At 36.9% G+C, this 14,682-nt stretch overlaps 1 protein-coding gene across 3 annotated transcripts in view; it reads right to left on the bottom strand.

Moving 5' to 3' along the window:
• Window positions 1-14,682, bottom strand: part of ALCAM (activated leukocyte cell adhesion molecule) — a 212,791-nt gene that overhangs the window by 33,494 nt on the left and 164,615 nt on the right. For all 3 annotated transcript variants that reach the window (XM_062207469.1, XM_062207459.1, XM_062207450.1), the window contains exons 4-7: window positions 9,878-9,942; window positions 8,620-8,707; window positions 7,975-8,157; window positions 1,044-1,171 (exon numbers count right to left, since the gene is read on the bottom strand). In XM_062207469.1, the coding sequence (XP_062063453.1) occupies window positions 1,044-1,171; window positions 7,975-8,157; window positions 8,620-8,707; window positions 9,878-9,942 (464 nt within the window). The remainder of the gene's footprint in view (window positions 1-1,043; window positions 1,172-7,974; window positions 8,158-8,619; window positions 8,708-9,877; window positions 9,943-14,682) is intronic.

Here is a 14,682-nt window from a genome sequence, read left to right as displayed (position 1 = left end):
AAAGTACAAGAAAAGAGAACAATAAATTAAGCATAGGAAAAGTTAGACAAAATAAGTTAATGTGTTAACAAAAGATAATTAACAAATATTGTTGCTAAAACTTAAGCATGAATTTGTCTCTATTGTCCCTGACAGCCAAAGTGGTGACCTGTTTAGTTTCAAAATTTCCAAATGAGGCAAAACCAGCCTGTCCACTTATTAGAAGAAACAATGTTTTTTGTCAACATTTGAGGGTAGAAGAAATTAGTATTCTTAGTAACACAGTGCATGATATTTTTGAATGCTGCTGAGTAATGTAATGAATGGAATTGGTATTGCATCACTGTAATAAATGCAATAATGAGTCATACTTGTCTATGGCTTCCTTCCATCCAACACAGATGTCAAACACAGAACTGGGGGAAAGTATATGAGTATCTCTAGACACAGCTCTTTCTTAGTCTGGCTCCATATCACTATGACATCCAAAACACATGCTACAGGGATTTTTCCCAAGTAACCTTTATGCATCATTTCATTTAGATATGACAGAGAAAGAGTTGAGTTGACACTTCAAGATTACATATGGCAAGAAGCAACAGCCTACAGCATTATTCCTTCAAGATATATATATTCATAAAGTGCAACAAAACTATGTCTACTTCAGAAGATTACAAGTGTGCTCATGGAATCCCTGTGGGGGAGATTTAGAACTAACATCAGACCATTTGCTGTTATCATTTTCCACTTTATAGTTACATGCTTCTAAAGATAAGATTCTCATAGCTTTTTTGAACACTTAAACTTTCAATTTTTTCAATTATAGTTTCCTGTGGTCAACTTTTTTTCTTACTCTTTGTTTCTGAAATCTCTCAATATTGAGAAATAAAAATGCCAGAAAAAGGGAGATGCTGAAAAGCTTTCAAAGGATATTCTACAAGTAGTGTCCTTGGTCTACAAATGTAACATCCCTTCTCATTTAACTACAGTTCTTCATGTTGACCAGATGCTAAACAACACGACAAAATGGTAGAGGTTAGCTCAAGTAAAACTTAAGCACTTACTGGCAAGTAAAACAAAAATTCCTCAGGTGGAGGATTGCCATTTCCCAAGCATTTAAGAGTGATGTTGTCTCCTTCTTTGATGGCATTTTTTGGAGGCAGCACTTGTATTGTCACCTGCTCTGTAGGATCTACAAGAGTCAGACACAAGTTAACCATTTTCGTCAAGTACCAAATTACCCTGTGCATACAATGTAAATGGCTAAATTATACACAATTTTCTCAAGAAGCTTGTACTGGTAATTACTTAAATGTATCTTTTTATAGAAGGATTGAAGTTAATAGCCACTTGCTATACTAACTACTAATCTTAGTTATAGAAAAATATATAGAGACCCTGTTACATAAAAAAATCAATTTCTTCTTAGCAAAATGTCTTTAATTGAAGTAGGAATGACTGCAATTATTTTGTGTATAAAAGACTAGTAGGAATATCCTCACCATATGATTTTATTATAAGGAAATTTAACTATGTTATGTGAATTTTAAGATTAAACTGGCTAGCAAAGTTGTTAAAGCTATTCAACACCACTACACTCATGACACAATAAATATAATATCTTATACTAAATGAAAAGTGGAGACATAAGCTAAAAAATACCAGAAAAGATTTTGGCATGCAGGATAGTAGATCTGATTTAAAAAAAAAAAAAAAAAGTGAATCCTGTGAACCGAGGGAAACACTTAACACAATCAACAGGCTATAAATGTAATGTAATTCTGTCTTGTCCATTGAAGCCAAAATGCAATCTTCATTCCATTTTGGTCATTTTTACAAAGAAAATAGTGCTAAAGAGTATTCTTTGGTAACAGGCTACTGCTCAACAGCAGAATGTTAGATAAATTAAAGGCTGGATACAATAGACCAAATCTAGCATAGAGGAAATAAAAAAGGACATGGTGGCATTTATAAATGACTCACTTTACTGTTGTGTAGTTGGATAATACAATGAACAATGACTTCTGAAATCATATAATGCAAAGGTTTGTTTTATAGAAACTTTACACAAGACTTAATAACTGTTGAGGCAAGTGTCTGTATTTTTGAACTGGTAGCACTTAAATTGATCTATGCAGATCTATTTTGTTATTGGCTAATAAATTGAAACCAAAAAGTGATAGTTTTGGAGGGCTTTTAAATAAAACTTTCATACAGTCATTTGATTATCTACAATTAAAGTGCGGAAAATGTTTCTTTGATTTTTCTCTATGCATGGTTGAACATCTCTGAATATTTTGTTTTCTGGGGTTTTTTTTTTTTTTTTAAATAAAATTGTTGAAAGGTAGAGAGAAAGAGATCTTTCATTTGTTGGTTTATTCCCCAAATGACAGCAGCAACCAGGGCTGTGCTAGGCTGAAGCCAGGAGCTAGGAATTCCACCCGGGGTCTTCCACATAGGTGGCAGGGGCTCAAGTACTGCCTTCTCAGGAGTAGTAGCTGGGAGCTGGATCAGAAGTGTAGCAGCTGGGACTTGAATCAGAGTTTAGACATAGGAGGACAGTGTTGCAAATGGCAGACTAACCAGCCATACCAGAATGCTGGCCCCAGCTGGCCCCAAAATATTTAATTCTTCTTAAAGATTAATTTACTTATTTCAAAGGCAGAGTTACAGAGAAGAGAGGGAGAGTGGGAGAGAGAGAGAGAGAGAGAGAGAGAGAGAGAGAGAATCTTCCCTCTACTGGTTCATTTCCCAAATGGTTGCAATGGGAAAAGCCAAAGCCAGGAGCCAGGGGCATCATCTGGGACTCTCACATGGGTGCAGGGGCCCAAGGACTTGGGCTATTTTCTGCTGCTTTCCCAGATGCATCAGCAGAGCACTGAATTGGAAGCAGAGTAGCCAGGCATGAACCAGTGCCCATATAGGATGCTGGCATTGCAGGCAGTGGCTTCACACATTATACCACAATGTGAGTCCCAAACCCAGAATATTTTAAGGCTGAACAGTAACTGGTTTAATATACTCCTTGTTTTTTCTGGATTGGCCTAATATGTTCTGGATATGCCTGGAACCAGCAGTTCCCAATAAAGTTGAAAAGTAAATAAAGTTTGTTATTGATGTACCACAAACTTTTCAATCCTGTATCTCCCTCACTCTTATCTGCAACTTATCCATGCAACTCTTATCTGACTAGCGCCCAATTTTGGCCTATAGCTCATCACCTTTCTGATCAAGGCTGACCTTGGAAGAGGCAGGGACTGCAATCTGTCTTTCTCCTCTATTTCCACCCCTCCTTCCCTCTTCACAGTGCTCCCTCTTCAATAAGCTCTGCTGGGTATTAGAGGATTGAAGAATTAAATTGTGATCAGAGGGTTATTGTGACTCATTTGCATTTGAACAGTAACTTTTAAAATGTCCACTAATATGCCTACAACAAAATTAATGATCTCTTGCTCTGCCTTTGCCCTTGACTTTGAATTTTACTCTGCCTATTAGTAAATCATCATTCTTCCTGATGCTCTGGCTTTCGCCTTTGCCCTCTTGCATGCACTCAATCATCAAGTCCTAATGACTAATAATTTGCATCTGAATCTCTCCTTCTATTCCCACCAGTATTTCCTTAGTCCAGGCCCTAATTAACCTGCACATGAAGCATTGCCATCAAATTTCATTTCATTCCTTACCTTGAATCTCTTTCTTTTCTACTCTTTTATAACTATTTATTCTCTATCACTTTTCTGAAGTAGTACTTCAAATATTACCATGATACTCAAAATTCTTCAAATATTCCAAATATTTAAAGATTAAGAATAAAAGTTCTTTAATGTAGTATCCACAATTTGACTTGAACCTAGTTGAAGTAAGAATCTTATATCTTATTACCCTCTGTAACCCTTAACACAGTAACCAAGGGTCTACTCAAATTTTCTTCCTTCCATCTATGTATCTATTTATCATCCTCTGTGTAAGTCACTTATTAATTTTAGCATATATTTTGTATAAGTATGAAATGCTGGAATTTTGAAGTTGAAAATAGCATATTCACTACATACTCTATTTATGATAACACCAAACCTAAAAATTAAGACTATACCAACTTTACCAACAAAAAATTAGGTCTACTCCAACTATACCAACATAGGTGGGATCTAATTTCTATTCCAGGTACTTGACTTCTACTTACAGAAGCATTCTTAGTACTGGCCCATATATGGTGCACAAAGTGCAGTTTGTTTAAAAGGTGAGAAAGCAAACACACACATGTGGGGTTAGTTCAGGAGTGCAGTGGGCCAGGAAGGGAAAGGGGTAGGAGGGAAGCAGAGAGAGGAAAGCTCAGAGCTGTCTCTGTCTCGTCCTGGTCTCTAAGGGAAAAGAACCCCTCCCAGTTGCAGGCCTCTTTTATAAAGTCAGAAGGGGAGTGGCTACATGGCACCTCTCACCCCAGGTCAAAAATAAAGGGAGATAACATTCTGGGAAGAGAACTATTTGACTGACAGGCAGATAGGATTACATAGGGCAGGGAATGGGGGTAGGTGGCTTCCAGTTCATGGCACTAATCCAGCTACCTGCTTTTTCCTGTATCACCTGAAACTAAGTTTTGAGGTATAAGTAGGTGTTTATTAGGTGATAATGACAGTTTATGTAACAAGTAGTCTACAAGAGGAAACTGGAAAATACAACAGACCCCAGTTAGTGTAATGCAATAATAAAGGTTGAGATGTAGTGCAGGATCATGGCTGAAAGAGACTATGACATTTGCAGTTGGGTATGTGAAGACTAAGTTGCAAGCTCTAAGGAATCAATGAAGAATTTTAATTAACAGTAACACAATCACATTTATTGTTTTAGGAAGATATTTCTGATAACAGCAAGGAGTGCAGTTTGTTTGAGGTGACCAAAGAAGTGTGGGCAGACTACAGGGACATTATTTTGGAAATCATTACAGAGATAGGAGCGATGAAGAATGGTGGCATAAATACAGGCATTGCCAGAGGCAGAAATCAGATACGCACAAAGATTAAAGAGCCAGCTTCTCTAAAATTTATAATTGACTGAATGGAGTAAGGGAGGACTGGTCTAGTGCAACTTTTTCAAGTTTTCTCAAGAGAAATTCATGAGATTTCTTTTTTTGAATGTACTCTTTTTTTTAAATATATATATATATATATATATTAATTTTTGACAGGCAGAGTGGACAGTGAGAGAGAGACAGAAAGAAAGGTCTTCCTTTTGCCGTTGGTTCACCCTCCAATGGCCGCCGCGGTAGCGCGCTTCGGCCGGCGCACCGCGCTGATCCGATGGCAGGAGCCAGGGGCTTCTCCTGGTCTCCCATGGGGTGCAGGGCCCAAGGACTTGGGCCATCCTCCACTGCACTCCCTGGCCACAGCAGAGAGCTGGCCTGGAAGAGGGGCAACCGGGACAGGATCCGGCACCCAGACCGGGACTAGAACCCAGTGTGCTGGCGCCGCAAGGCGGAGAATTAGCCTAGTGAGCCGCGGCGCCGGCCTGAATGTACTCTTTTCTGTTAGCTCTCCTTCTCTTCTCTGAAATCTTCCCAGAGTAGTGGTTCTTCAAGGGTGGCTGTCAATAAGAGCATTATTAGCATCACTGGGGGTTTGTTTAAGTGTGAAGTGACAAGCACCTCCCCAACTGGATCCAAAACCCGGGGTGAGATCCAGAAGCCTGTGTTTTAATAGGTCCTTCAGGATCTTCTAACACACGTGGCTTAACAGTCACTCTCCTAGGGCTCCTGAGTCTTCACTGAGTTCCTATGCCACTTACTACTTGCCACCTTGCCTTGACAATTTCCTTTTGTTGTTGCCGATGTCTTGTTTCTCTCTGGAGTAGAAAACTCCTTGGATGTCAGGACTACATGTTACAGCCCTTTGTGTCTTCACCAGGAAGGCCAGCACACTGAGCCTTCGCAAAAACGATGCCAAATACACTGTACTACCAGCCATAGTAAGATCATTTCCTTCCCATTCATCCAAGGATTTCACTGTCCACTCGACTCTGCATGCCTGACACTCACTCACATTCCTATTCTTTCTTAAGCCATTTCCCCGATTCTTATTATTCATCTTGAGTTTCTCATCTATCTTATCTGAACTCATGCCAAGTTGGGTTATTGCCAATTGAGTATTTTCTATAGAGGAATTATGCTTTCACTTACACAAATCATAGTTTGATTTTAGATAAGCTATACATCACAAAACATTCTTAATTCCCTGCTTTTAAATGAAACTTGAAACTTACAAAGTTTAAGGCAAACCAATCCTTTAATGTTAGGGCAGATTTGTAATTTCAGTTTTGTTCATGTGTAAGATTCTGTGCCTCAGGGAACCAAAATAGAAACACAGATAAAGTAAAAGTCTTTTTCTAGCTCCATGTTTATGTAGCAACAATCACCACATAGCTAATGACAATAGTACTAAATAATGAGCATTTAATGTGTGATGCAATGTGCTGTTTCACAGCTGTGATTTCACCTAATCTCTACAACAACACTATGAGTTAAGTATTACATTTTTCCTATTTCAAGATAAGAACATTGAGACTTAGAGTAATTAAGCTACTTTTCTAGAAAAACACAGTATTTGACAGCACTAGGGCTGGGGTATCAGCTTTTTTGTTCATAATTATTAGATTATCTTGGAACCCAAACAGAACACAGCACTGGAAAAAAGATTTTATTCCAATATCTCCTGCAATTTAGGGCAAGTTTCCATGCCTTTGTTTACTAGTAAGTAAAATAGTAAAAGAATAGATAATCATGTTTTCTTTGTAACTTAATGTTCTGTTTCAAATCTATGATTTAGTCAACCAAACTATCTTTGAATACATCTTAAATAGTTAATTGGTCTTATTACTATAATAAGTAACCTCAAAAAAGTGATAATCCCTTATTAGAAAGTCAGTTACCAGTCTATACTTGTCATGTATTAAAAAATGATGATAGGACTTTTTGAATTACTACAAAATTCATAATGGTGATCCAGGGATGAGGACTACTCGTAAACCAACCAAGTTAGAGGTTTTATCTTTTGTTTGTTAAAGATTATTTTATTTGAAAAAGCTACACAGAAAGAGGAATACATATACACACACACACACAGAGAGAGAGAGAGAGAGAGAGAGAGAGATCCCATTTGCTAGTTTATTCCCCAAATGGCCAAAATGACCAGGGCTGGGGTAGGCTGAAGCCAGGAGCCAAGAGCTTCTTCTGAATCTCCTACATGGGTGTGGGGACCCAAGCACTTTGGCCATCTTCCATGGCTTTCCTAGGCACATGAGCAGGGAGCTGGATCAGAAATGGAGCGGCAGGGACTCAAAGGATCACCCATATGGGATGCTGGCATGGCAGGCGGTGGCTTTACCTTCTACGCCAGAATGCTGGCCCCTAGAGGTTTTATCTTTAAAGAAGCATCTAAATGAATACAGAATAGATGCTCATAAAAACATAGAGAGTGAAAGATATTGTAAGACAGGTAAAATAGGTCTCCCAAGGAAGAAGAGATTATTTGAGTGTCAAGAGCTTAGGGTGGGAGGTTAGAATGAAAAATCAAAGAGCACTGAGGCCAGCACTGTGCTGCAGCAGATTGAGTTGCCACCTGTGACACCAGCATCCCATGTGGGTGCTCGTTTGTGTTCCAGCTGCTCCACTTGTGATCCAGCTCTCTGTTAATGGCCTGGGAAAGCAGCAGAAAATGACCCAAGTGCTTGGGCCCTTGACACCCACGTGGGAGACCCAGATAAACCTTCTGTCTTCGGCCTGGCCTAGTCTTAGCTGTTGCAGCTATCTGAGGACTGACCCAGCAGATGGAAAGCTCGCTCTCTCTCTCTCTCTCTCTCTCTGTGTTCCTCCATCTCTCTCTGTAATTCTTTCAAGTAAATAAATAAATCTTTTTTAAAAGAAGAAATCAAAGAGCATTGGGTAATAGCACTTTAATATTTTTAATGCACTGAAATTACATAGTTACATATTGAATTACTTACAGTAAATATCAAAGACTGCTTGTTCAGAATGAACAGTTTTCTGACCAGATGGCCCATAATATGTTATGGAGCAGGTGAATGGCATTTGTATATCAGCTTTGGTTGTCTTATATTCCAGGGATGAAGTCATGGTATAGAGTTGAGTAACTGGGTCCATTTGCTTTTTAAAAATTATTACTACAGCTGAGGAAAATAAAGAACATCAATGATGGGGTCATTTATTGGAAAATCACAATGCTTAGCTAATCATCACACCATCTTTGAGAAGTTGTTTTGTCCTTCTAACTATATTTTACAGGAGTAAAAATTGACATGCAGCAAGGTAGGATGTCTTCTCAAAGCCATGAATCAGAGACATAAACATAAATAGACTCCTGGAATCCTATCTTCCACTCACTTTAATTATTGACTTCTAGAACATGCCATACACATAATTAATTTTCTCTGCCCTTGACTTTTCTACAGAAAGGCTAAAAATAGTGTTTAAAAATCACTTAATGATTTATAGCATACCTAAAGTAACAAAACACAACATCATGCATCAAAATAGGGCAACGTAGTTAGATCCCAGGTAGTCTTAAAGAATACCTCAATAAGAGAAAATTAGAACAAGCCATCTGAATTTATTGCCCACCTCATACCCACCTCCTTCAAGAGGTTGTAGCACCTTTCCATTCCTGTACCATGTGATGTTGCCCTCCGGATAACTGTCTCTTGAAATGCAGTCACCTAACTGCAAAACAAATGGGAAACCTTAATACATAGATTCAAACAGGTGCTATCAATTTGGAAGGTCCAGAAATTTTAGTAAATGTAGTAGTTTCTTGAACCATTTATTTTCCAAAACTGAATACATGCTTTCTTGAATAAAAATAATTCTTTACATTTAAAGATAGAGCTTGCCCTTTTAAAAACACAATACATGCAGTTGTTATTAATAAAATCATATTCCCTTTGAAACATTACCAAATTCACTTTTACACTATTTATTTTCAACATTAACCAAATAACTGAGTTGCATTAACATTGATTATTACCATGTTACATAGGTCTTCATATGCAAGCTTCATTTATGGTATTAAAATAGGGCTACCTCTTCAGTTCATACTATGTATTTCAGAGACTGTATTTACTAATTACCACAGTTTTCTTCAAATGTGTTATAACTTCACTATTCAGTTTATCATATATTATTATGCAATAAAATTTAATCTTATTCAAAGAACTCCAGATTTTGGATTTTCCTTTCCCATAGGAAAATATATGCCTTTCAATTTGCAAGAAAAAAAAAAAAAAACTATTACTTAGTTTTTGTGCCTGATACAGAACTCTAACTTTATCTCCACTTCAATATAGCATCTCTTCACATCTGTGCTAAAGTGTTTGCTCAAAGCTGATCTTCTCACTTCTTTACTTCAATGTTTTATGTTTAATATGTCGACAGGATAAGACTCAAACTCCCCATGTGGGATTTAAGGATTGTCATGATCCAGTCTTTCTTTCCCTCTCTGGATTTATCTCTTGCTGCATTCTCCTGCCATCTGCATTAGCATCTAAAATTTCCACAGTGTGAAAACTTGCAGTTGCCTAAATGTGCTAACCTATTTTTTTACATTTGGCCTAGAGAAAATCTATGTGTCTTTCATAACTCTATTAAACATCCAATTAATGTAAATAAGAGAGACTCCTCCCATCAGAAATGACCACATCATCCTTCATGTTCCATGGTCACAAGAGAGAGTGAGCACAGTGCCTCAGTGTGCCTTTGCATACTTCTTGTTTGGAACCAGCAACACTGTCATCTCCACAGAGGTAAAGTCTGTTTTATTTGTCTTGGCTTGTGAGGCCTGGAGCAATCACTTAACACTAGACTCAATAGAGGTCATCAAAAACAAGGTCTTACCTTTTGTAGTTGTTCTGTTTCGAGAAATGGTGCTTTGCTTATAATTTCAGGTTTAGATGGTTGCTCTAAAGTTAAGTAAAGAAAGCTTTTAAGTATATGTAAAAGAAAAAATGACATATATGATTTACTTTATAGCAAAAAAACCAATTCATTTATCCAAAGCAGAAGAATAAGCGTAAGAATAAAGAACAGACTTTCCTACATAATCTGGAATAAGGAAATCTGGTAGGACTCTCTTCCTAATGTTAGCTTTATGGTCCTTAGTGTTATTGTAAGTGCTTACAATTCCTTTGCATAATCTGTCTGCAATGCTTTCTAGATGTTTTATAAGTAATGAATATGAATTTGATGGTAAAACAGAGAATAATATACTAATAGGCTATACTACTTCTAATTGATTAGTATGGACACTTTCTACTCATCACTAGCTTCCAACTCATTAGGTGAAAACATTAATCCAATGAATCAGAATCATGAGGGTACTTGTTTAAATGAGTCCCTTGTGGCCTATTGAGTCACAGTCTCTGGGGAAAGTCCCATAAAGTGGCATGCTTAACGAGTCAGTATGGGATTCTTGAGCCCAGTGAAGCTTAACAAACATTGCTGCAAAAATCACAAGATATAGAAAGCTGGCTAAGGGAATGTAGAAGCCCAAATTTCCTAAGCATCTCAAATTTTGTCTCTAAAGTCAAGCCATATTGTGAAACTATAAATGTGGGAAAATCTTTCAAATTTGGAACTTGAGATGATGGCTAGAAGCATTTTAAATATAGGAAGTTCTATAAACATACACAAATGACTAAAAATTACAGCAACAATTTATTAAACTGCTTTTAGGTTATTTTGTTTTTATCTGTTAATTTTCTGTCATTGATAGATTATGTACTTCTAAAAATTAGTTTATGGATAATATAAATGACCTCATAGTCTAATTTTCATTGATTTTTCATGAACTTCATGCAAATAAACCATCAAAAACATCCAGTCAGACTGGGTGCTTTGGCACAGCAAGTTAAGTTGCTGCTTGGGATGCTACCATCTCATAGCTGAGCTTCTAATTGAAGTCCTTGCTAGTCTGCTTCTGATTCAACTTCCTGCTAATGCAAATTCTGGGAGGCAGCAGATGACAGCTCAAGTGCTCGGGCCTCTGCCGCACATGTGGAGGCCCAGACGGACTTCTGGGCTGCTGACTTTGGCTTGACTCAGCCCTGGCTGTTTTGGGTATTTGAGGAATGAACCAGTGGATGGAAGATCTGTCTCTCTCTCTCTCACTCTGACTTTCAAGTAGATGAATAAATTTAAAACAACCGACTATTTTTCCTTTCATAGTCTTATTGTTCACCTTCTTCATAATTTTTAATTGTATTTATCAAGCTAATCAAAATTGGGTTTTGTATAATTATATTCAATTTGGAATTTAATTTCCAGATAGGGTACATATGCAAAATATTATAGAAAACAAGAAAAAGACAAACTACATGGAATAGCAAAACTATTATCACCAAACTATATGAAAAAAATGTGAGGCCAGTGTTGTGGCACAGCGGGTTAACCCACCCTTGCAATGCTGGCATCCCAATATGAGAGTGCGGTTTGGGTCTTGCCCATAGCCTTTTCAATCAAGCTTCCTGCTAATGTGCCTGGGAAGGCAGTGGGAGATGGCTGAGGTGCTCAGGCCCTTGCCACCCATGTGGGATACCAGCATGGTATTCCTGGCTCCTGGTTTTGGCCGGGTTCAGCCTGGGTTGTGGTGGTGATTTAGTTGTGAACTAGCAGATGCAAGATCTCTCTCTCTCTCTCTCTCAAATAAATAAATAGATATAAATAAATATTCAAAACATAAACTTTCATCAGGTTAATATAAATATCTAGAGTGAATTTTTTCTATGCTAGTGTGTTTTGTATTATAACTCAAAATAAATAATAATAATAAACCAACCTATGAAATTGTGTACCTTAATTATGGAAGAGGCTATTTATTATTAGTTGTAGCAATATTGTTCCATTAATACAATTTTCAGAAAGATGATTATCTAGTTTTCAAATATAACAACTGAAAACTTCAAATGTAAGAAAGATACACAAATAGCAAAAAGAAACACAGGAAGAATAGAAAAGCATAACAGAAACAATAAACAACATGAAAACATTCAAGAAGTGACAGCTGACTAATCTGATTGTTAGAAAGGTAATAAAAATTAAATAAAGTTTATCAAACAATCCTCAAAATAGGCACCAGTTTCTAGAAAATATATGGTATGGAAGTTCAAGCTTCACATATATCAGTAAACAGCGTTATCACTATTTTATTGGATGTTATTAATGTTCATGATTACAAGCTGTAATTGTTGCTAAATCACTGAATTCTGCTTAGGATCCATGTTTTAAAATAGTAAATATCTTATGCAATTGAGAGAGGTGTTCATCCAAAATATTTCAACAGAATGAACAAAATTATTTTGCTGTAATTAAGCAAGACAAAATTCTCTGGTAATGAAAAGCAGTCATTCAGTGACATCCTCTCAAAACCTAAAAAATTTCTAATATTAAATTCATTTATTTGGTCAATCAAAAGTCAAAATTAACAGGAAACCTAAGGGCAAATGGTTTTTAGTTTCTTCTTCAGTATTAGTTAGCTTAGACTATCTGGAGAAACTATACAATCCACTCATAAGTTTAGATTCTACATACAGATATGGCAGGCAGTTTTACCAAGGGTCATTTCTTTCCCGCTTACACACACAAATAGAGGTGAGGAGGGGATGGAGAGATAAAAGGGGTTTGTATTAAAGAAAATAGGGTAAGCTGGGTCTGATATAGTTGGTGCAGTGAGTGCACTAGTACATATGTTTCTGGGAGGGTGGTGGGGCTCATTATGGTGCTACACCATTATTTTTGCTTTTTAATTTACAATTAGTAACAAAAAAGGGAAAAGAAACAGATGGGCACAGAGCCAGCGCTGTGGTGCAGTGGGTTAAAGCCCCAGCCTGTAGCGCTGGCATCCCATATGGGCACCAGTTCAGGTCCCAGTTGCTCCTCTTCCGATCCAACTCTCTGCTGTGGCCTGGGAGGGCGGTGGAAGGTGGCCCAAGCCCTTGAGCCCCTGCACCAGCATGGAAGACCTGGAGGAAGCTCCTGGCTCCTGGTTTCAGATCAGCTCAGCTCTGGTCGCTGTGGTCATTTGGGGAGTGAACCGGCAGAATGGAAGACCTCTCTCTCTCTCTGCCTCTCCTTCTCTCTCTAACTCTGACTTTCAAATAAATAAAATAATTCTTTAAAAAAAATAAAAACAGATGGGCACATATTTACTTCCTTTTACATGGAATGTGCGCTTCTACTATGCTTTGTAAACCCTGTGACGTGTTTTCAATGCAGACATAATCATCCACACTTGCTGTGGAATAATGGTTGGTCCTTTACACATGGCCAGGTATACATGGTTTCCACAAATACTTTCTAAAATTATTATTTCACTAAAATGAAACTTGATGAAAGGATGCATAAAGTTGAGTTTTCTTGACATTTTTACTTATCTTCCTATTTGGAAGAGAATATCACAATGAGTAGATATAAGTCAAACTTATTGCATTTGTTTGAGTTATTTTATCCTTAAACTTTTGTTTCACAACTTTTATATTAAGTACATGTTTTGTATGTAATTTTCTTTTATATTAGATTTTAACAATCGATGTGTATTAGTTGGAGGACCATAAAAGAGGACACATACTATTTTAGCAAAATTACATATTGATTCCAAAGTGGTTTAAAAAAAGTTATGTGAATTATGTCTTAATATGATTCAAGAATTCATAACCAAATGCAGAACTGAAAGGAAAAGCAATACTACAAATTTACTTGTAATATTAAAGTCATTTAGTCAAGAGCACTAATTTAAACCAAATTTTGCTTTTGAACATTCATGTCTAAGTTTCTCTAAAATCACTGAACTGAACATTTATCAAATGATAAAACAATGTCTTAATTCATTTTCTTCTTCCTTGCTGATCCAGCTATCTTCATTGGAGTAGCCAGGGGCTATAATATTGTCACAGAGCCAACCGAAGTTGTTTTAAATTATAGAATAAGGATATTTTAAACAGAATCTTGTAATGTTTCTTGCATATCGGATAGTGCAGTATTTTACTCTGTGTGTGTGTGTGTGTGTGTTGGGGCAGGGGATAACTATATCTTCAGGAGCATATATGTGCCAATATCCATTGGCATGGTATGCAATGCTAAGATTCAAATGGTTTATTTTTAACTGAATAGATTGTGGGATTTTTGGTAATTAGTAATTTGAGATCTTCTAATATATATAATTAAAAGCTAAGCTATATTTAATAGTTAGTATAATTAGGAACAGCGTTGCTTTTCCCTCTACTTTCTTTATTATTTTTGATCAACTGGAGAAATTATACAGGAGATTCCTATACCAGAGAAGAAGGAAATTGTGTTAAAGAGATGGGGACAATCAGGAAGAAATAAACTAAAATAGGTACCTCCTTTTGCTCTCACAGATAGGCTATTGTTAGTGAATGCCTTCAGAGAAACTAGAAATTGTCAACTCATTAAAATGTTATATTTTGGGGTATTTAGCCATCTCACAGCCAGGAAAGGACATAATGATAAATGCAAAACTTCTATAACTTATAGAAACTTACATAACTTTATAAAACTTATAACTAACAGTATGCTAGTGTTTTGATCAAAAAAACCACACAGAGGATATCTCAATTTGGTATGAGAAAAGAGGGAGAAAAGGCAGAGGCACCAGATAGGGTGACTTGGAAGTGTTTTTTTCAGTA

Source organism: Lepus europaeus, chromosome 2, assembly GCF_033115175.1.
Source record: "Lepus europaeus isolate LE1 chromosome 2, mLepTim1.pri, whole genome shotgun sequence".
NCBI classification, from domain to species: domain Eukaryota; kingdom Metazoa; phylum Chordata; class Mammalia; order Lagomorpha; family Leporidae; genus Lepus; species Lepus europaeus.
This window is presented reverse-complemented; position numbering and strand designations above follow the sequence as displayed.